Source organism: Vipera ursinii (assembly GCF_947247035.1).
Source record: "Vipera ursinii genome assembly, chromosome: 2".
Taxonomy (NCBI): Eukaryota; Metazoa; Chordata; class Lepidosauria; order Squamata; family Viperidae; genus Vipera; species Vipera ursinii.
In genome coordinates, this window is record NC_139513.1 from 55,645,046 (window position 1) to 55,668,181 (window position 23,136).

General features: G+C 44.3%; 1 protein-coding gene across 5 annotated transcripts in view; it reads right to left on the reverse strand.

The window, feature by feature from the left end:
• Positions 1-22,909, reverse strand: part of SLC26A6 (solute carrier family 26 member 6) — a 41,082-nt gene extending 18,173 nt beyond the window's left edge. For 2 of the 5 annotated variants that reach the window (XR_014491402.1, XM_083354319.1), the window contains exons 1-10: positions 22,720-22,909; positions 16,588-16,768; positions 13,290-13,429; positions 11,769-11,879; positions 10,598-10,773; positions 9,847-10,011; positions 9,601-9,753; positions 2,260-2,342; positions 1,731-1,878; positions 903-1,016 (exon numbers count right to left, since the gene is read on the reverse strand). Coding sequence is in view for 4 of the 5 variants with exons in the window: in XM_083354319.1 (XP_083210445.1) it covers positions 903-1,016; positions 1,731-1,878; positions 2,260-2,342; positions 9,601-9,753; positions 9,847-10,011; positions 10,598-10,773; positions 11,769-11,879; positions 13,290-13,429; positions 16,588-16,724 (1,227 nt within the window). In the remaining variant the exon portion in view is untranslated. Of the gene's footprint in view, positions 1-902; positions 1,017-1,730; positions 1,879-2,259; positions 2,343-9,600; positions 9,754-9,846; positions 10,012-10,597; positions 10,774-11,768; positions 11,880-13,289; positions 13,430-16,587; positions 16,769-17,580; positions 17,831-22,719 lie in introns of those variants that run through there. The other 3 variants (XM_083354320.1, XM_083354321.1, XM_083354322.1) reach the window with 3 other exon arrangements.
• Positions 22,910-23,136: the final 227 nt, after the last annotated feature.

The following is a 23,136-nucleotide window of genomic DNA, read 5'->3' on the forward strand; positions in this document are numbered from 1 at the left end:
TCCTAACAGTGAGAGCTGTTCAACAGTGGGACAGACTGACTTGAGGGGCGGTAGATCTCTTGCTAGGGATTTCAAAAGGGATGAGATGGCCAACCGAGAGGGATGCTGAAATAATTGATTCCTGCACTGGGCAGGAGGTTGGACAAGATGATCTCCAAAGGTACTTTCTAAATCTCACAATCTGTGATACTACAACTGGAAAGTAAAAAGAAAAAAGGAAGTAAATGGAAAACTCCTTCCATATCGCTATCAGAAAACTGCATATATTTATCCACAGTCAGTGGGACGCTGTCTCAATTCAAGACATATTTACTTTTACTATTTGCTTAGTCTTGAGCAATATTTCCCGTCACTCCAATTGTCTGAGCAGTCTGGAGATAGAGGCAGTCATAGTGCCAAACGATCTGTAGAAAACTGACCACTTTTGTGGTCATGGTGGATACTGGGGTTTTTTTGAAAGCAGGAAAGCAAGCAGCCCTTAATAAGTTATTGTCTCGTGCATTCAGAGAGAATATTGATAAAATAAAAGTTTGAACTTCATGTTAATTTCAGTAGCATATTCAAGGCTACTTAATATTTGTGAGCAGATTCATGGCCCACTCGGAAAAACGCTAAAAAATACCCTAAATGTAAGTAGCTTATTAATGTCTCATAATATATATACAATTATCTTCTCAGGATAAATAAACCCTCCCTCAGTCCACTGCAAGACTAATTGATGTGATTTCTAAAGCCAACTGCACCACTGCATTCATCAGAGTGAACTCATCTATCCCAGCATGCCTTTCAATTAGTTCCCACTGAGCTCTCTGCAGGTCTGTTCTGCTGTCCATCCATTTGATTGATTTCAACTTCTGCACAATTACTTCCTCCTATCAGAAAAAGGCTTATCTGGCCTTTACCTGGCTGTGTCCTCCTGTGCTTTCTTGTACTAGGGAGCGGGACATGGAGCAGCTGATGCTGTAGCAATGGAAAAAGCTACCAGCGGTGTTACTGAGTCCCAAGGCTATCAGTTCCTGCAAGAGAGTTGAGAAGAAGTCAATGTATGTTTCTTTATTTGGAGAGGGGGGGAAAATAGGAAGAGGCTTTGGGATGGCTATATGCCCATCTCTTGACTTAGAAATACAGTGTAGGTAGTTCTCGATTTAGGACTTTAATGGAGCCTGCCCATTACTGCTGTAAGTCACAATAGTTATAACATGGGTCACCGCATGACTAATCTGATTTTACAATCGTTTTTGTGGCAGTTGTTAAGTAAACTGTAGTCATAAAGCAGTTTGCTGCAGTTGCTAAGCAAGCACCGCAATTGTTTAGTGAATCAATGGTTTGTTATGGAGCGGTTTGGGCGAAAACTGGAAGTAAATGCCAGGTTTTGACAAAACCATTGTAAAATGTGATCATGTAAATGCAGGATGCTGCAAATAACCATAAATTCAGACCAGTTGCTGAGTGCCTGATCTACAGTCATGGCGCTGCAGGTGTGTGTGTGTGTGTGTGTACGTGTGTGTGCCAGAAAATTGAAATTTAAAAGCTGGGTTGTTATTATTCCTGGAAGAGTCCTTCGTAACTTTGAACCGTTGCTAAGCAACTGGTTGTAAATTGAGGACTACCTGCAACAGGAGTAAATAGATAGTGGACAAGACAATCAAGAAAGAAAATAAAATCAAGGCAAAGAGAGGGGGGGGTGAAGCCAGGAAGCCAAGATAATGAAAGCATAACAAATGTCTTACCTGGTTGCTGTCCACACTATAACCGTGCTTCAGAGCAAAGATTTTCCCAAGGGAGATGCAAAGGACATAGCTAACAATAGCAATGGCAAAAGCATTCCCTATCACCTGCCCAAACCAGCTTCCATTGGGGGCTTCAGGAGATCTCAATCTGTGGAAAGGAAACATAGATGCCGCAAGGCAATACTGTTGTACAGGTAGCACAAGGCAAAACAAGAGCGGAACAGGTGATTTCCCAGGGCTGGGAAATTAAGACAAAACAAGATAATCTTTATTGTCATTTTTTTCTGTGAGCACACTGGACCACATTAAAAATAAAATTCTGTTGCCTGCTCTCAAAAGAAAGTATATATCTACCCATACACACATATAACACATATATACACAGTATATATAGCTTATGTGCTATGTCCTGGATATTCAGCAAACAGGAAGAGAACCTCCATTTTGTGCAGTCCAAATGAAATCAATTAATCTGACATATTATGGCTCTGAGACCAGTGGATTTGGGAAAGCAGCATGAAACACTTACCCCTTAGGAATATCACCCACAACACTAATCCCAAATTTGTTGTTCAGGCTGGCACCATAGGAGATTGCCGTGGAGACAATAATCTGAAAAAAAGAAGGCGGGGAGGCAAAATATTCTTCAGTAATTTAATGATACTCAGGAATGGCACAGATGAAGGAAGCTGTTCTGAGTAAAACTGCCTTTTGCAATTGACTGATGATGAATTGGTTAATGCCAATGATGTTTTGTTGTTATTATTATTGTAACAAAATAGAATTATGTTCGGGGGTTTTTTCATGACAACAATTTACCAATTTATATACTCTTTTTAAAAGAACCCAAGATGTTTTTAACAGAGGAAATTACCTAAACTAAATGACATTATTATTATTATTATTATTATTATTTATTAAATTTATATACCGCCCTTCTCCCGGAGGACTCAGGGCGGTGAACAGGGCATATAAATAGAAATACAAAAGTTAAAAAAGGATTAAATAATTGCCCAATTAAAACAATCACAATATAAAACCCATTAAAACCCTAACGTTTCCCCATCAGGCCAGGCCAGCTTGTTCAAATAAATGGGTCTTTAGCCCGCGCCGGAAGGAGCGAAGATCCAGTGCCGTCCGGAGCTCAACCGGCAGTTGGTTCCATAAAGCCGGGGCGCCCACAGAGAACGCCCTCCCCTTGGGGGCCACCAGCCGGCATTCTCTGACCGGAGACACCCTGAGGAGGCCCTCTCTGTGGGAACGCACAGGGCGGAGGGAAGTTGACGCCGGCAGCAATTAATTAACTGCCAGTCTCTTATTTTTAGCAGCAGACGGTTCAGCAAGATGGCAGCTCGCCAAAATCCTCGATGTTTTGATTAAAATCAAGCACAGCTGAATGCTCAGGAATTGAGACCCAGGTTTTAAGAACAAGCTCTCTAAACACTTTGTTTCCAACTCTTTCCATTTCTCCTGCGTTTGTTTCTTTAAAAATAAAATCTTCATTTCAATGAAGAGAGTTTATTTCTTCTTAGGAAACAAAATAAAATTCTTATTCCTCTCTACCACAAAGTAATAGAAGGGATGAAACTAATTCTAATTCCTTCCCAGAATTGCTTGGAAACAAATTCCTTCCAATGATTGCTCTCTCTCTTTTTTAAACTCCAGTTGAAAAATCATCCCAGCCATTAACATTTTTCCCAAAGAGAATCTAGAAAAGTATCAGGAAGGCTTCTGGATCCTGGCATGGAAATTCATATCTAGAGCAGACGTGTAGAAAGTGAGAACCAGGCCCACTTGTGGCTACCAAAAGACTTAACATCATTTTTCAACTGTACCTTTTATGTGGCAGTAGGGGACAATTATTAAACACATGGCTAAAGAGTAAAATATTTTAATTCTTCATTCTTCATTCTATTGAATATATGTCATGTTGCAGTTGTGAAATGGGTAGCTGTATAAATCACATTAGACGTAACCTTTTAGGCTAGTGGCAGCCAAACTATGGTGCACTTTCCTTATAAAGACCCTAATATTCACCTACCGTTGAGTACAATGCCAATAATTTTATTTCTTCCAAGTTTTCATCTTGTTTGAATAATTAGATTTTTGTGGGGTATTTGGGGATAATATGCTAGTTAGTTTTTCTCTTGTAATTTGGGTGTCCTCCTGCATTCGTGGCTTAGTTTTGAAGATCATATAGGAGCCGTGACCAGGGGGGCCTTTGCCCAGGTTCGCCTGGTGCACCAGTTGCGGCCCTATCTGGACCGAGATGCCTTGCGCACAGTCACTCATGCTCTCGTGACCTCTTTGAGCTTTCCGGCCAGGACTGTGAATTTTAATTTTAACCTATTATAATTGGGTTTTAATTGGAGCTATAGGCATTTTATATTTTACTCAAGGATAATTTAATTATTTTAATTGTTATTAACTTTTTGTATTTGTAGTGTTATTTTAATTACCTTGTGAACCGCCCTGAGTCCCACGGGAGAAGGGCGGTATATAAGTTCAATAAATAAAATAAATAAAAAACAAATAAATAAATAATTTTAAGAGATTTAACAGATTATGTCATGACTTCTGCACTACTGGTTATATTGTTTTCCCACTGTCATTTTAAGAAAAAACCCAAGGAAGCCAATATTCTTGGAGCATCACTGTATTGTATGCCTTTCTTTAAAGCATACACGGAAATGTCAGCACAGCAGGGGGCTGGACAGCTCCAGGCTATAACCGCTTTGGCGGGAAAGCCTGAATAGGGCGAGTCGTTGACAGCCCCAGGGAATGGTCAGCTCTGGCAGGAAGCCAGGGTTTAAATCCATTGGCCACCTGCACTGGCGGGAAGCCCAGGTTTAAATCTATTGGTCACCATTCACCTGGGCAGGTATAAAGAGACGCCAGGTAACCCCTTTGCTCCAGCTTCATTTCTGTCTCAATAAAGAAATACTACCCAGCTCAAGTGTCCGTCTCTCCGTTCAACCATGCGACTTTGCACTGGCGACGAGGGTGGGATCCTGCACCGGACAACGCTAGCCGCGGACGGAATCCAATCGGCAGCCCCAGACCAAGACGCAGGACGACCGAGACGGTGGAATGGCACAACTGGGTCAGTATCCCCTTTTCCATAGCAACCGCCCAGAGGAGTGGGAAGCCTTCGTGGGGCAGCTCGAGTGCTACCTACGGGCAAACGGGGTGAAAGATGACCGGCACAGAGCGGCGGTGCTACTCTGCAGCTGTGGCACGGAAACGTACCAGCTGGCGGTCGGTCTCTGCGCTCCCGACGACATCCACTCCGTCGGGTACAACGAGTTGCTGGCAAAACTGGCCGAGCACTTCAAGCCCGAGACGTCCGAGATCGCCTGGCGGTATCGTTTCAGAAGCGGGACCAGTGGCCAGGTGAGTCCGCCAAGCAATACATGGCAGCCCTGAGGCAGGCAGCTCGCCTCTGTAATTTTGAGAATTTAGAGATCCGGCTGCGCGATCGGATCATCTGCGGGTTGAGGGACAGGAAGCTGCGCCAGAAAATTTTCACAAAGCAGAAGCTGACCCTGAGGGATGTCCAAGAGGAATTCCTAGCCTGGGACGCGGCCGAGGAGTCCGACGCGAGGGAAGGCGGATCCATCCACCAGTTGAGCGGTTGCAGCGACGCAGATGGGGCAGAGTTGGAAGTGGACACCATCCACTGACAACAGCAACCCATCACCTCCAAACGAGACAACGTGAGGGAGCCGAGACCAGCCACGGCGGATGCAAGAGGCCAGGAGTGCAGGTGCGGAGCGAACGGGCCCCGGTCTACCCAACTCCACAGCTACAACGCAAATCGGCCCTGGTCTACCCAGCATTGCGGTTGTGGCCCCCGGTCTACCCAGCACAGCGGCTGCGGACAACCCCGGTCTACCTAGTGTTCCGGCTGCGGCGCGAACAGCTCCCGGTCTACCCGTTGCGCCAGCTGCGGAGGACAGCATCCCCGGTCTATCTGCCGTTTCAAGTCGGCAAAGTGTCGGGCATGTGGGAAAACTGGGCACATCGCGGCGGTCTGCAGGAGCAAGCAGCGGGGTAGCCTACACGAGGTGGAGGCAGAGTTCCAGTTCACTACAGGTACTGGGGAGTGGTTGCCGGGACTGACGGTCAGCCACACGGCGGGACGGCGGGACGTTTTTCTAACAGGGGCCCCTGCGGCACTAACCCCGAAAATAAAACTGAGGATGAAGCTGCAAGGGGTCCCCTGCACGATGGAGCTGGACTCAGGGTCAGCCGTGTCCAACATCTCCGCCAGAACGTTTAAGGAGATTTGCAAGCGGAGCGGCCAACGGGTTCCCTTGAGGCCATCCAGACTGACCCTCTCTGATTTTCAAAATTCACCCATTAACGTCCGGGGGGAGGCGTTGGTGAGGGTTCAGTACAAGGGGTTTGAGGGCAAATTATGTGTACTGGTTGTCGAGGGCCAGCAGACCAGCCTCGTGGGGTTAGGGTGGTTCAACACGCTGGGCATCGGAATCACGGGGATTCACCAGACACGGAGCTGCCTTTCCCTTGAAGCCGTCTGCAAGGATTTTGTGGATGTGTTCGACGGGCAGCTGGGAAGGTACACAGGTCCCCCAATCTCATTTAAGTTAGACCCCCAGGTGCAACCCATAAGAATGAAGGCTAGGAGGGTTCCGTTCACGCTAAAACATAAGATAGAGCGGGAATTGGATAAACTGGTAGACCAGGGGGTGCTAACGCCAGTCGATGGAGCGGAATGGGAAACCCCCATCGCAACGCCGCTCAAGGCAAACGGCGAAATTAGAATTTGCGCTGACTATAAGGGGACCATTAACCGAGCTTTGAGTGCCCATTCCTACCCGGTTCCCGCGGTCAGCAGCATCCTGGCGTCCCTGCAAGGCGGGTCGGTGTTCACTAAACTGGATCTTGCCTAAGCTTATCAGCAGCTGCCGGTAGACCCAGGGGCTGCTAGAGCACAAACAATCATCACACACAAGGGGGCGTTCCGGGTAGACCGGTTGCAGTTTGGGGTCAGTGTGGCTCCTGGAATATTCCAGGAGGTGATGGAAAGGACTCTCAAGGGAATACCAGGGGTTTGCCCTTATTTCGATGACGTCCTGATCGCAGCCAGCTCCGAGGACGTCCTGGCAGACCGTTTGAAGGCAGTACTCGAGAGGTTCAGGGGTGCAGGGTTGAAGCTCAAAAGGGAGAAATGCAAGATTGGGGTAACTGAGACAGAGTTCCTGGGGTTCAGGATCGATGCTCAAGGCATCCACCCATCTGCATCCAAAGTCAGGACAATCAAAGAAGCCCCTACACCCCAAAACAAGTCTGAGTTGCAGGCATTCCTGGGCCTCCTCAATTTTTACCACGCATTCCTGCCACACAAGGCCACAATTGCTGAACCCCTACACAGGCTGCTTGACAAGCAAGCATCCTGGGACTGGACTGACAAACATGCTAACACATTCAAAACATTGAAGAACCTATTAGCAGGCAATGCCACAGTCACCCACTTCAGGGAGGACCAGCCAATCTGCCTTGCTTGCGATGCATCCCCTTATGGGATTGGGGCAGTTCTCAGCCATTTAAGGGAGGATGGAACTCAGACCCCCATCGCCTACTACTCCAGGACCCTGTCAGCTGCAGAGTGGAACTATGCCCAGAGGAGGCACTGGCAGTGGTTGCTGGGGTAAAGAAATTTCATGACTACCTTTATGGTAGGGAATTTCTAATTTATACAGACCATAAGCCATTTTTAGGGTTATTTACAACAGAGAAGCAGACACCACAGATCCTGTTACCCCGGATGTTACACTGGTCCATATTCCTATCTGCATACTCATGCAAACTGGTACACAGGCCGGGCAAAGAGATGGGGCATGCCGATGGCCTCAGCAGACTTCCCCTAAGGGACACTGAGCCAGACCCAGCACCGGCTGTCCAAATACTGGCAATACAGGAACTGCCAGAATGCCCCCTCAACGCAAGGGACATAGCCACAGAGACCCCAAGGACAAGGTTCTGAGCAGGGTACAATCATGGGTGAGCAGTGGGTGGCAGGACAAATCACCAGGGCAAGAGTTCATTGCTTACTTCTCCAGAAGGCATGAACTGTCCACACACAAGGGATGCCTCTTGTGGGGAAGTAGAGTCATCATTCCCACGAGGCTCAGAGAAAGAGTCCTCCAGTCATTACACGAAGGCCACCCAGGGATAGTAAGAATGAAGGCCCTGGCAAGGAGCTACCTGTGGTGGCCAGGGTTGGACAAGGAGATAGAAGAACTAGTAGCAGGGTGTTACACATGCCAGAGGACACGGCCAGAACAACCACACGCACCAGTCCACAAGTGGGAGGAGACACACTCACCATGGTCCAGAGTGCATATAGACTATGCAGGCCCATTCCAGGGCCACACATTTCTGGTTGCAGTAGACAGCCATTCTAAATGGCTGGAGGTGGTGCCTGTGGGCAACATGACCTTGGCAGGAACCATTCAAGCATTGAGGGGGATGTTTGCTACACATGGTCTGCCTGATGTAATCGTGTCAGATAATGGAACACAATTTACCTCCTCAGATTTCCAGGTGTTCCTGAGGACCTTGGGATTTAGGCACGCCACTTCAGCTCCCTTCCACCCTGCCAGTAACGGATTGGCAGAATGATTCGTGTGGACGACAAAGGATGCCCTCAAGCGCATAGTACAGGGAAATTGGAAACAAAGACTAGCCACATTCCTCCTACACCAACATGCAACACCCTGCACCGCCACAGGCAAAAGCCCAGCGGAACTCAGATGGGGCAGACGCCTCATAACAACTTTGGACAGGCTTCACCCAGACAGGGTAGCAGCAGACGGCAGGACCCCCAACATCAAAACAAGCTTCAACACAGGAGACCCCATCTGGGCTAGGAACTATAGCACAGGTCATCCATGGGTGCCAGGGGAGATATTAGAGCAAACAGGACCCCTTTCCTACAGAGTAAGGGTGGAGGGGGGACTCCTTTGGAAAAGGTACCTGGATCAGCTGAGGAAAAGGGCTCCTGAAAGGGTTATAGAGGACACACTGGGGGCGGAGGAGGAAGAGCCAACACAAACACAAACGCAAACACCCAGGAGGATTACCAGAGGGGCACAGTGGCAACCCCACCCCAGGCAGGATACTGACAGAGAAACCAGGCAGTCACCAGAACCCAGCAGAATACAAAACCCGGGCACCGCAACACACACACACACACACACACACACACACACACACACACACACACACCACAATCCACCACAACATTCACAACAAGGAAGAGAGCCTAGACATAGCAGCACACCACCAGGTGAACCAGTCCCAAGAAGATCAAGCAGGCCACACAAGGTTCCAAGCTACCTCGTGGACTATGTGCGCTCTTAGGGGGGTGGAGTAGCAACCGAGGGATAACATTGTAAACTTTTGTATATGTAAAATTTGTGTATAGTGTAAATAAGTGTATATAGTTATGGAGACAGAATGACAGAGGGTAATTCCTCACTATGGGGGAAGGGGTGTAGTGTATGCCTTTAAAACATACATGGAAATGTCAGCACAGCAGGGGGCTGGACAGCTCCAGGCTATAACTGCTTTGGCGGGAAAGCCTGAATAGGGCGAGTCGTTGACAGCCCCAGGGCATGGTCAGCTCTGGCGGGAAGCCAGGGTTTAAATCCATTGGCCACCTGCACTGGCGGGAAGCCCAGGTTTAAATCTATTGGTCACCATTCACCTGGGCAGGTATAAAGAGATACCAGGTAGCCCCTTTGCTCCAGCTTCATTTCTGACTCAATAAAGAAATACTACCCAGCTCAAGTGTCCGTCTCTCCGTTCAACCACGCGACTTTGCAATCACCCAATACGTTACCGTGAGGAGTTCAATGGGGATAGGTGCTGGAAGCTTCTTATCAAATCTGTCATTGAGTAGCTTAAAGAGCAAAAGGGCAACCATGGAGATCAAGGCAGTGACCATACTACCAGTGTGAGTTACAGGTAATTTTGAGCAAATCTCCACAAAAGTCTGTGGGGAAAATAACAAGATAGAGGAAGTTATAATTTGAAGACACAAGAAAACTAATGAAAGCACAACTTCTGGGTGTCTACCTGTGCTTACATGGATCAGTGACAACGGCACAGATTTCTCTTCCACGCTGATTCCAAAGACATATTTTAGCTGGGAAACCAGCACGTGGACAGCAGCAGCTGTGGTGTAGCCTCGCACCAAGGGCTCCGAAAGATAGGTGGCCAGAAATCCAAACTGCAGCAGGCCAAGGGTAACCTAAAAACAGATCATTGGTGAAGTTACACCTGCGGAAACCAAAACTCTCCCAGGATTTTGTAGAGCATTTTTCTTAAGTCATCATGAGCCCAGAGAACAAATGCTTAACTATTGCTAAGCAGGAAAGCCCAACTTTCAATAATTTGGAAGCCATTGCGCTCCCTGGGATCAAGCTATTTTTAAATTCAGTTACAGACTGTTTATTTAGCAGGAAACACCTACTCAGTCACTCACAATGGGCGATCAGCAGCCCTTAGAAAACACACTTATTAACTATGCAGGAGATGGCATTTTTCATTCCTTACAATTCTCTGCATATGCACCCTACAGCTTCCCTGTTCATTCTTTTCTTTTTTTCCTGTTGGCTCCCTCATCTTTTGTTTATTTGCTCTGCAAATAACTGCCTTCCAACATATCCACGTCACTGTCCACATTAACTACAGCTATCTCATCCTGCCTAATAATAGTAAGACCAACCCTTTCAGCCTCAGAAATAAAGCAAATTCAATATTTCTTATTTTCAGATTTTAGGTATTGATTCAGCTTACGCAACCAGTTTTTTACTGCATGTTTATCTCCCTCTTACCTGGAATAGACCCACTAAGCAGGTGACTGCAGCTACCAGCTCTATTCGGGCTGCATCCCTCCTGGTTTCATTGACAAATGTTTTATTGGTGCCAACGATCACTTCCAGATATTTTCCATTTGGTTCTAGTGACTCTGTCATACTTCCTAACATCACAGAAACGACAGCAAATGGACCTGTGGGAAGACACCCAAGGTTTGAGAGAACCTTTTAATCTCTTCTTCTGATTCAAAAGTTTTTTGAAAGGATGTCTATTTTCCTAGACCATGTTAATAAACATAATATGATACAAGAAGCATATATCCATTGGGCGAATAAATAAATCTGTGCTGCAAAATGTGTTAATAGAGATGTACTATCCAGTATTATGTTTAAGGTAAAGGTAAAGGTTCCCCCGCACATGCGTGCTAGTCGTTTCCGACTCTAGGGGCCGGTGCTCATCTCCGTTTCAAAGCCGAAGAGCCAGCGCTTGTCCGAGGACGTCTCCGTGGTCATGTGGCCGGCATGACTAGACGCCAAAGGTGCACGGAACGCTGTTACCTTCCCACCGTAGTGGTCCCTATTTTTCTACTTGCATTTTTTACGTGCTTTTGAACTGCTAGGTTGGCAGAAGCTGGGACGAGTAACAGGCGCTCACTCTGCTACGCGGCACTCGGGATTCGACCCGCCAAACTGCTGACCTTCTGATCGACAAGCTCAGCGTCCTAACCCACTGAGCCACCACGTCCCAGTATTATGTTTAGGTACTGCCAAATTTAAGGGGGCAGGGGAAACAAAGCACTTTGAAGGTCCTGCTGTTTCATCTTCCTTCTGGGCTATCATTTGTTTCACCCCCCCACTTCTTTTTCCTGCTGTTGCTGGCTCTCCTCACTTTCCCTCTACTGCTCTTCTCCTTGCAAAATATTTTCTGCTTAACTTAGAAAAAGTACTGCGCCAGCCAATTGGAAAATGCAGCACATTTAAAAAATGGAGTCTAAAAAGGATGTCCGTGCAGTTACGGTTTCCAGTTGTTCAAATAAGTGCTTTCTTTGATACTCTTTCCACAAGTCTTTTGGGGGCTTCCTAAACTTATGAATTCTAGTCCTATAATCCATCACTGGTGGTGCCATTGGTGTTCTGCCTCTAGTAAATGTGACCCCAGCAGGCATCTAAATTAGCATTCTCTGCTTACCAACAGAGATGTGTCTTGATGTCCCAAAAAAGATATACAGCAGAACTGGATAGAAGGCCGAATACAAACCATGGACTGGAGGCAGCCCTGCTAGGAGTGCATATGCCAAACCTTGGAGAAATAGAAGTGGAAGTTACCACACATGTCATTAACACTTCATTTCTATTTCACTTATTCTAGTTTTGTTCTCCCGTCAAGCACTTATGTGGGAAATGTTTATGGCCTCCTCCTATAATTTCCCACCGACTTGCTAATGTGTCTCAAATACTTTGGACAAGACTAGGCAATGCTGCCTTTCCAGACGTTTGAACCACAATTCTCATAAGCCCCAGATCAATACACCTTACATCTGCATTAAATACGTTTTTTTTGTCAAGGATTTTTCCCTTAAGCAACTCATTTCCATCCTTTCAAAGCATAATGATGCAAAAACCAAGGCAGATTTTCAGTAGGCTTTCCTACAGAAGAAATGGACGTTCTCCTAGGATTATGAGCTACAATTTGATTCTATAACCACCTGGGAAGCTACAGGAGTCCTTACCAGAAGACTAAGGAAGGTTGGGACTTCTAGGTTTATCAGGTTCCTATATCTGGTGTGATTAATTGTAGAAATGAGAACGGAAAACCTCTGGAAAGGAAATTGCCCTCATTTTCATCCTTAAAAAGCCTCTTCCAAATAGCCCAAATCTCAATGTGGAAATTTAGAAGTATTCAAGTTTTGACAGTAGACATTTAAGATAGTAAACATTTAAGATGGCATGATGTGTGAAGGTTTGTGTCCAGAGGCTCCCTACAATTTCTATAAAAACCAAGCTAAGTTCATCCTGCTGAAGTCAATCATATTATTATTGATTTTTGACAGTGAAATTTAGCAGGGCCAGGCTACAGCTTTCCAACTTCTTTTCTGTGCCTATTTCTACTTAGCATTCATTGATTACTATAGCTTTAGCATCCAAAGTTATTTGGGAAAGTCCAGTCCAGAGGAAGAGAACTCATCAGTCAGAGAATTCCAACTGGCTGGATCAAGGAAGAGGGACTTCTGTGCCATTGCCCCTTCTTTGTGGGACATCTGGCCACTAAAGCCCCCAATTTCCTAGCCTTTCGCAAAGGGGTCAAAATCTGGCTGTGCAGCCTTGCATGGGGGACCACACAGCCATGGGGTTGGCTGGACCCATGACAACCCCCCACACACACCTGTATTAAAAACTGCTAAGCCCCCATCTTGGAATTTTGGAATTTTATAATGGTATTTGTATAATTCTAAACTTTTTAATCTTAAATTATTCTGATCTGAATGTTAATTTTATTGATTATATTGTACACTGCCCAGAACTTCTCTCTGATAAATAAATAAGCAGAAAGGGGCAAGTGGTGTTTTGAAAAGCAGATGGTAATGACACAGCAAGGTTACTTATACAACTCTTGTTCTCCTCTCAGATGTGTGCAGGACCGATAATTGGTTAGAGGATATTTTATTTTCTCGAGATCCCAGGACTCACAAGAAGATCTCAGATAACATACCCTGTGGGAGATGCATAACTGCCACACTGAATCCTGAGGTGATGTCCCCTAGTAACCATTCTCTGACTGGGTAGCGTGGCAACCATCTAAGGATGGGCAGGAACCGAAATAGCAAGTTCTTTGCGATTGATCCTGAGCATCTGGAAAAGAGGTGGACAAAGGCCTTTGCAAGAGGAAAGCAGGCTCTTCAATTTACATGGACCTTGAGGGAAGTGGAACAATGAGAGAACTGGGAATCTGTTCCATAAATCATGAGGTAAACTTGTGCATCACTCCCAGGATCTATCATAGATGTGCACTCAAGGAGAAAAAACACAATGGCTGTGCCACATTATGACGCAGTAAAAAGATCAAATTCCAGAGTTGCAGTATTGGAATTTTGAACATTTTGATGGTTAAGAGCAGAGGTGGAGCTGCTCCACCTACTGCTAACTAGTTGTGTGCAACAAATGGCCACAACCTTTCTGCCCCCCCTTTTTTATTATTTATTAAAAGTGCAACAGAGCATGCAGCTGTTAGGCAAGGTTTTGCTCCAGTGTTTGGCAAAAATAGTTAGCTACTATCGCAAAAATCACATTAAAAAGTGAGGAGGGGGGAGGAAAAGAGCTGAGCAGTGCTAGTTTTCAGGTCCTGGCTCATATGGACACTTCCACCATTGGCAGCTTCATCTTTTCACACAAAATCCAATGTTCTTTTCCAGACCTTTTAGGCAGCAGTGAGAAGCAATGAAGTATCACCAATAAAATGTAAAGAAGTACATGAAGAAAGTCAAGAAATGTCTACCTCTTCAAGGCTACTTTCTTTTGTCTTTTGTGGAATACCAGAAGGTTCCTTTGGGAGAGACACAAAACTGCAGTGATGGTTGAGGCAAAACAGGCCAAACTATCTTATTTAATGTAGAGGGAGAGAGCAGTTACCACATACCCTTGATTTACTGATTAATATGAGTTGGATATGTGGACAAGGGAACCATGTTATCTAATTTAGAAGGGGGAAAAGGCATTCAAATCTGGGTGTAACTGCAAGAAAGAAGTTCGAAGTCGCTTCTTTAAGTAGTTTTTTTTCTTTTTTGCTTTCTATTGTTTTAAAACACCTTTTTCTTTCTTTTTTCTATATTGTTTCAGATTTATTTTTTAACTGTGTAAAACAAATTGCATATTATTTTGGGTGCACACATACACACACACACACACACACACATGTATATATAATGGATGAGAAAAATCTGACAAGTTTGAATGTTTGCAGACAGAAGAAGCCTTGCAAGAGGGCACTAAACATCTTCTATAGATCCAAAATCCCATATACAAGCTCTCTGAATATTTGGATGTGCCATGTGATTCTTTTCTGAGGCACACTCTCTAGGGAGGACAGCCTGGAACCTAATGTTGCAGCATGAAATACCATATTGGAGTTCCCTGTTCTCAATCAGGGGTGGCGATGCCCTCGCCGTGATGTCCCGGTGCCTGGAGGCGGTCCAGGTCTGGATGGAGAGAAACAGGCTTTGTCTCAATCCCACCAAGACTGAGTGGCTGTGCATATCGGCATCTCGGGTCAACCAGACTATTCCATCTCTAACGATGGGGGTGAGGTGTTACCCCCCATTGATAGGGCTCGCAACTTGGGCATCCTCCTGGATTCACGACTCAATTTTGAAGACCATATAGGAGCCGTGACCAGGGGGGCTTTTGCCCAGGTTCGTCTGGTGCGCCAGTTGCGACCCTATCTGGACCGAGATGCCCTACGCACAGTCACTCATGCGCTCGTGACCTCCCGTTTAGACTACTGCAACGCTCTCTACATGGGGCTGCCCTTGAGGACCACTCGGAGGCTTCAGCTGGTGCAGAATGCGGCTGCGCGAGTTGTGATGGGGGTTTCCCGATACTCCCATGTAACACCTCTACTCCGCGAGCTGCATTGGCTTCCGGTTGCCCTCCGGGTGAGATTCAAGGTGCTGGTGATGACCTATAAAGCCCTACATGGCTTGGGTCCGGGATATATGAGGGAACACCTACTGCCGGCATCAAGTTCCCTTCGTCCAGTGCGCTCCCACAGGGAGGGTCTTCTCAGGGTGCCACCGGTAAGAGATTGCCGGCGGGTAACACCCAGGGATAGGGCCTTGTCAGTGGGGGCGCCTGCCCTTTGGAACCAGCTGCCAGTGGAGCTGAGGACTGCCCCCGACCTCCGTTCATTCCGCCAGGGCCTGAAGACCTGGCTCTTCGAGCTCTCTGGCCCAGGCTGAGGATTAATCTTATTTTAACTGGGGTTTTATTTATGCAGGGACAAATATATATATATATATATATTAAATTTGTTTTTAACTTTTGTATCTTGGTTTTTTAATCACCCTGTAAACCGCCCTGAGTCCTTCGGGAAAGGGTGGTATATAAATGTAATAAAATAAATAAATAAAAAATAAATAAATCAGTCAACAATATCCTCTTCCATGATGCTTACACTTCTCTCTAAGTTCAGTTTTTCGTTTTCTCTACTCCGTGGTCAAGCTACCTGTTCCAGAAATAGCTTCTGTTTGTACAAACTGTCAGGTTTCCCCAAATTAGGGAGGTCTTGAGAATTGGTGGGATTTTTTTTGGTTCACCTTAGTAATAGCACAAATATCTAAACATAAAAGAGAGATCAAAGAGCTTCATGAATGGGAAACCATTTATATGCTGTAGCATTGTCATATGGTTCTTTTGTTCACTCAGAGTTGAGGGCAACGTGTTTTCCTCGTCCCCAGAGGGGAAATACAAGTAGTCCTCGACTTACCACTATAACTGAGCCCATCATTCCTGTGGCTAAGCGAAACAGTTGTTAAGTGAATTTGCCCCATTTTACCACCCTTCTTGCCACAGTTGTTAAATGAATCACTGCAGTTTGTTAAGTTAATAACGCAGTTGTTAAGTGAATCTGACTTCCCCATTGAGTCTACTTATCAGAGGGTCGTAAAAGCACATGACCCCAGGATACTGCAGCCGTCATAAATGTGAGTCAGTTGCCAAGCCTCCAAATTTTTTATTACATGACCGTGGGTATGCTACAACGGTCATAAGTGTGAAAAACAGTCACAAGTCACTTTTCTCAGTGCTTTTGTAACTTTGAACAGCCACTAGATGAACCGTGGTAAATCGAGGACCCTCTGTATTCTGTCATCATTTCCTTCCAAGCATCTGCCATTCGGAAGGAACAGCTTACTTTCCCTATGTTTCCCAAGGCCCTTTCTCATCCATCTTTTTCCTAATCTAAAACATGCTTTCCTGATTCTTCACACCGCTAGTAAGGATTAGCAATACTTTACCTTATTTTCCTGATCTTGGTGGAAAGTGACAGTCGTGAAATCTGTTTTCTCAGGCCGATCTTCTCTAGCTCAGATTCACTCAGAGCTTCACCTGCACTTTCTGCCTTGGAGTGGCCTGGCTCTCTGTTTGCCTCCATGCCCGCCACAGTGATCCCACCTGCTTTGTGATTCAGCCTTGGGACTACGAAGAGAAGAAGAAGCACCACTGACGCTAATGTTCCAGAGGTGGAACGACCAAGGTCTGGTTGACCTCCATCCCTGCTGGGTTCTCAAAAAGCCCTAAAAACGTGGAGGTTGAAAGTTTGTGGAGGCTGTAAGGTGGACATTAATTTAATGATGACTGGTGTTGCTTACTGTAGCCATGTATGTTTTTGTGTGTTTACAGAGCCGCATGTTTTAACAAAGCCATGTGTTTTTAAACACAGAATAAAAATGTGATTTTTATTTATTTATTTATTTTTTAAAAAATTGGATACTTTCTGTTCTGAGTTCTTAAATTTTATCTTAGACAACCAGAGTTTGCATTGCAATATAAATTAATCAGATGAATAAAATGCATAATAAATGTATTCTGCCAATTAAAAAAAAATTAAACCAGGGTCCTTGAGTTCTATCTTGAATTTTTTAAAATAAAGGACTCATTAAAAAAAAATAGAACCCAAAATTTTAAAATTCTAAGGTATGTTTTAAAGCAACTGGTAGATATCCAAGTAGCTATATAAATAAAATGGCTCCTGAGGAGAAAGGTTTTTAAAAGGAAAGAAGAGAGAGGGTTGAGCCTCGCTTGCAGCTTGGCCCATTGCCAGTAGAAACCAGTTATATCTTCCTAAGTCCAGGAAGGGGTGATGTCATCATTTTCCCCGTCTCCAGCTTAGTGTAAATGCCACTGCCTTGTGTTTTTCAGCTCTGATTCAAAACTGGCCTTGGTTAACCCCAGCTGTCTCAAGCCCTTCAGAGAAAATAGTCTTTGTTCCATTCTGCTGACAGCCTCACCTCCAACTGGCTGCAGTGCTTGGCACACCGGCTCCTGTTTTTTGAGCGGTCACTGCAACCTTTTCCTCACCAAATGGGCACTCTTTTGTGTTTCTGCCAGCTTGGGTGAGGCATGTTCACCTTGCCTTTCAAACCCCTGTACTTCCATGTCCTCTATTTTATTATTTTACAAAAATACGTTCTGTAAATTACAACTTAGGGACATTGCATCTTTTGTTCCTCTAAAGCTTAACTGCCAACTCTTTTGTGCCCCAGAGTTCACTTGGACCTACAGAGGATCATAAAAAGGAAAGTATAATCTGTTATTTTTATTTGTTTATATCCCACTTTTGATATTTTTTATAAATCGCTCAAAACAGCAAATATACATAATGCTCTTTCTTCCTCTTATTTCCCCCACAACAACCAACCTAGTATTCTGTTGCTTTGATCATTATTATTTTTATTTTTATTTATTTTAATTCCATTTATATCCCGCCCTTCTCCGAAGACTCAGGGCGGCTTTACAAACTTAGCAGTAGCCAACAGGACAACAATGCTGTAATAAAGGGGAGGGGGAGAAAATAAAGAGTCTGTTTTACTGTCAGGTAATGCAGCAAGGGGCTGTGATAACATCTTTGTGTGCAAGCATCTGGGAAAGTAAAGAAAAGGTCCATGGACTAATAAGAAGGGTACTGTAGGCCAGTCCATACAGGAACTAGTCAATGTGGCTTGCCTTCCCTACATGGATGGGAAAGGCAAGGAGCAAAGAAATGAGCAATCAGATCTTGCAGTAGCCATGATCTGGACTGAGCTCAATCTGGCCTAACTCACTGTAACCCAGGTTGGAATTTCTGAAGTTGACCTAAGAAACAACTGGAAGCAACAAGGAAGGCAAGCAGATTGTCTTGTGATGCAGAATTTTCAAGAGTAGCCACTTTGAGCCAGCCTTCCTTCCTTTCTTCCACTTGCTTCATATTTAAAGGAGGAGGAGGAGGAGGAGGAAGGAAGGAAGGAAGGAGGAGAAGAAGAAGAAGAAGAAGAAGAAGAAGAAGAAGAAGAAGAAGAAGAAGAAGAAGAAGACTTCAAAATAAACACATGTCACAGCAACTAGCATGCATATAAGAGATTTCATCTGCAGTGAAGAATAGAATACAAGCGTTTCTCCCTGTAACAAATAATTTTGAGTAGTACATTGTGCTACACTTGGGAGCATAAAACTTGTTTTAAAACAGAAGATTGGGAAAGAAAAAGTGTCTATTTCAATCAGGTTGGGTACTGTTTATAGCAGAAATAATTCTCAGGTGTACTTTACAACAGATGATTGCAGAGGAACACTCATGCATTTATCTGGTAGCCTGTAGACAAGGATATTCTGATTTACTAATGTTAAACTCACTAGCTGAAGAGGTTTTTGGTTGAATAAAATATGGCACATGCTGTAATTTACTTAACAATCGTCTTACACCAGGATGTCTTATTAAGGGTTGAGATGAAGACCCACCACCATGAACACCACCCACCATATGGCAGCCCAGATGTATTGGAAAAGGTTTCTTTTGGTGCTCAGAGCTAGAGCTTGGCTTGGTTTGGAGGTAGGTAGGTAGAACAGACTAATTTCTGGAAGCTAAATGCCATCCAAAGGAAGATTAAGGCCTGGCAGAAAGGACCAATGACTATATGCGTAGACTCTGGGCTCTCAGCCATTGTGGTTTTCAAAATTTCCCCAAGCATTTCAGGACCAAGGTAAGTGGAACTACAAAAAAGAAGTACAATAGGCAGGCAAAATAATTCTTCTAACAGTTCTTAATGCCGTGAGCATGTGCTGCCAGGCTGGTGCTGGTGGTAGTGATGGAACCTGATAGCGAGGGGGGTCAGAGTAGGCAAGGGAAGGCATTTTATTTTCTTCTGCTCTGCCGAAGACCCAAGGGAACAGCTCTATTTTGAAATAAGAGTTTGGTTTGGAGAGACATTTTTCACTCACAGAAAACGTACAGAATTCTACCAGAAGCAAATATCAACTTTGGAAGAGAGATATTCCTCTGCCAAAAGCAAAGAAAGAATTGTATCATTGGATCCTAAGTGGTGTCCCAGTTAATATTCTGACTTCATTAATTATTACCCTCCAGGCTGTGATGCATTAGATATGCATTCCTGCAAATACATGGAGTTTGACCAGATCCAGGAACCAGAAGGGGGCAATCAATATGACTAAAGACCATAGAACTCAGGGGAGAAAAATCATTTTGAATATTAAGAGAGGCAAAATATCTCCCTTTGAAAGTGCAACCATAAGGCAAAAAACCTCCCAAAAGAACATCCTTGCCATAATTCTGCTAGTGCATAGGAACTTTACTGTGTTCCCTCTCGGCAACTTAAACATATTGATTATGCTTGTGAACATGTCAAAATCTAATTGAGGAAGCCATCCTATAGAATCATTTCACCTGACCCATTTCACCCTACCTATAAGGAGGTCATAGCATCTGGGTCTTGTTCCCTTGAAGAGCTGTTTCTGCCACCTATTTTTTTCTGTACCCCTAAGCCATTTGCTGCCTTATCCCAGGGCCAGTCTTAAGGAAGTTTTCATAGTCATTCTAATTGGCTTCTATGTGTTGGGTGGAGGTCACCGTCTCCTGGATTGCATCAGGAAATGAGTTCCAGAGTTACATGATAAGGTTAAACTTCCCAGCTCAATCCTCTCTATGCAAGCTGGAGATTCCAGGACATGGTGAAAGACATTTGGGAGATGAGTGGGTCAATTGCTCACCCATGTTTTCAGACTCTTTGCAGCCTAACCTCTGTTGCCTTCACAAGGAGCATGAATCATCATAGTAGGCATCAGTAAAAATGTTAAAAGGAATAGAACAGGGGTCTTCAAACTTGGCCCTTTTATGACTTGTGGACTTCAACTCCCAGAATTCCTCAGCCAGACATGCTGGCTGAGGAATTCTGGGAGTTGAAGTCCACAAATCATAAAAGAGCCAAGTTTGAAGACCCCTGGAACAGAAGATGGTTTGATGAAGAGGTTTTCCCCTCCTTTCCTTTTTCCCATAATTATCAGCCAAGAGTAGACAAATCTGCTTCCAGTCTTTGTTCTTTTTTTCCCAGAGGAGAAAAAAAAATGGATTTTATCCTTTCTCACTAAAATACCTTTGGTTATTGCCTAATCATGGATGGCTTTTAATTCTGTTAAATATGAATGCAAATCAACAAACTCCCTTCCTCAAAAGGTCTGCAGCTGCATTGATAAAAATGCAGGTCTCTACATGTTGTCAGAAGCACCATGACACTCCAACTACTCCTTGTCAGGTTGCTCTTGGGGCTTTACAGAGCTTATCCTTATTAGAAAAAGTGGGAAATGCATTATCTCTTGCTGCTTTGTTGACTCCAATAGTTGACTCATTAAGGCTGTTACCCATCCTGCACTTGTCTATCTCATGGTCAACACTCCGGTATTTGCTTTTTGCGTCACATAGAAATTTTTTTTAAAAATCCCATTTATATCCCACCCTTCTCCGAAGACTCAGGGCGGCTTACAATCTAAGCACAAATCAATGTGCTTAGCAATAGCCTTCATTCTATGTATATGCCTGCTTATTAGGGCTTCCCCCCCCCCCCCAAGCGGCATTATTACAAAGTCAGCTTATTGCCCCCAACAACCTGGGTCCTCATTTTACCTACCTCGGAAGGATGGAAGGCTGAGTCAACCTTGAGCCTGGTGGGACTCGAACCTGCACTAATTGCAGGCAGCTGGTGTTACCTAAGGAGGCATTAGCCCACTGCTCCACCAAGGCTCTTACCAAATTTCTAAGACCCTTCACAGATGGAAGGTGGATTTATATGCTGGGGCCATGTTATCCGAGGGTACATACTGTCTAGACCCTTGGGCATTGTCCCTTTTTTTGGTTTCTACTGATTCTTTCTATCTAATACAAGAGCTGGAATTAGATCCAGTTTTCTTAATGTAAGATTGCCCATTGATCTATCTCTTGTTTCCACTCACCAAAACATCCACATATTTCACTAAGGGATAGGATTTTGACTGGAAACAATGTTCACTTTAAAAACTGGGTCTATGTTTGAAAAATGGAAGCCTACAATTATTTTCTTACTTCAATCCTGGAAGCCAAAAATTCCTGACACTTTTGTTATTTGAGCAGATTGAATTTTCATATTTACAGACTTTCCTCTAAAACTGTAATCCATTAGAGATATGGCTTGCACACCAGCCATATGTAATCTTTTTTTAACATTCATTTTCAGATTATTCTTAATCAATTGACTGGAAAAGGGTTTGGCAACTTGGCAACTTGTTCATTATTTTGCAAACCTTTCTAACTCTTAAATATGCCTTAGTTTTGCCTTAATTGGGATATTGTAATATTTTAATTCTCACGGTCAATAATTGTTCTAAAGTCACCAAGAAGAATAATATTCCTTTTATACTGGATTGTTGCTTATCCTACAAAGTCAGAACAAGACTTATTCAATTCTGTGATGAAAACTGGGTCTATGTCTCAGCTACCAAGGCAGAAATGTATACCCAGCATGTATACATATATATAGTTCACTAAGATTGCTAAACAACAATTTAGGAAGATCCTATCTTACATCCCCACCCCTCATTCAGGAATAAATTAAATCACATTGTAGTTGCAAAAGGACAAATTGATATTCAGGAAAAGAAGTTTATGATCGGTAGCACAAACATTCTTGACAAGTCAGGAATTATGACTAAAACTTACAAGGGAAGCATGAAAATAAAATGGGAATGGGAGCAGGAATAATTTAGCATCTGGGACTATGGCTTGCTACAAATATTATCTGGATTGTAATATTTTGTGAATCCCACTTGTACAACATTCAACATAAGTATGCATCACAGTAAGCTTTAGAGTCAGTTCCAGCTCTTGAGACAAGTGCCCCAAAGTTCTGGTTTATAGCATTAATTTTTAACATTTCTTTTACTAAACTCAAATGAAGATAATTTTTAACCCTCAAAAAGCTACTAAATTCTTACCTCCATCTCAACTCTTTACCACCATCCCAACTACCCCAACAGAACTATTTCTGTTTTCTACTTTTAATCTGTTAGTTGTGGCTCTACCTTTTCTCAGGGGCAATTTGTAAGGGAATGTAGGGATTGCCCTCTCTTACCTGATGGATGTCACACAACTGCTCAATTGATAACACATGTTGCAGACAGACAGCTTTATAACCCTGGGCTTCTGAGCTTGGCTCGGAATTAATCCTTGACAGTGATCTTTGAGACGCCACTCCCTCTTTGCTTTAGTGCCGCTATACTGGTCCTGCTGCTTCTCCACTTGGATGAGGTTCCAGAGGCATTTCTGTTGTGCTTCTTGGATCAGAGCCCTGGCTTGGCTGATGATTTGGCCCAGGACACTGGGACTTTATCAGAGTCAAAATGGATGAATGAGGGTGATCAAACTTGAGACACTGCCAGCTCCCCACCCCCACCCCTCTGTGCATTTGGCAGAAGGAGCCATGCAGACAATCTTTCCCCTAATCAGGGATAGGCTGGGCTTCTCATCGCTAGCACTGATGTTACCTAGT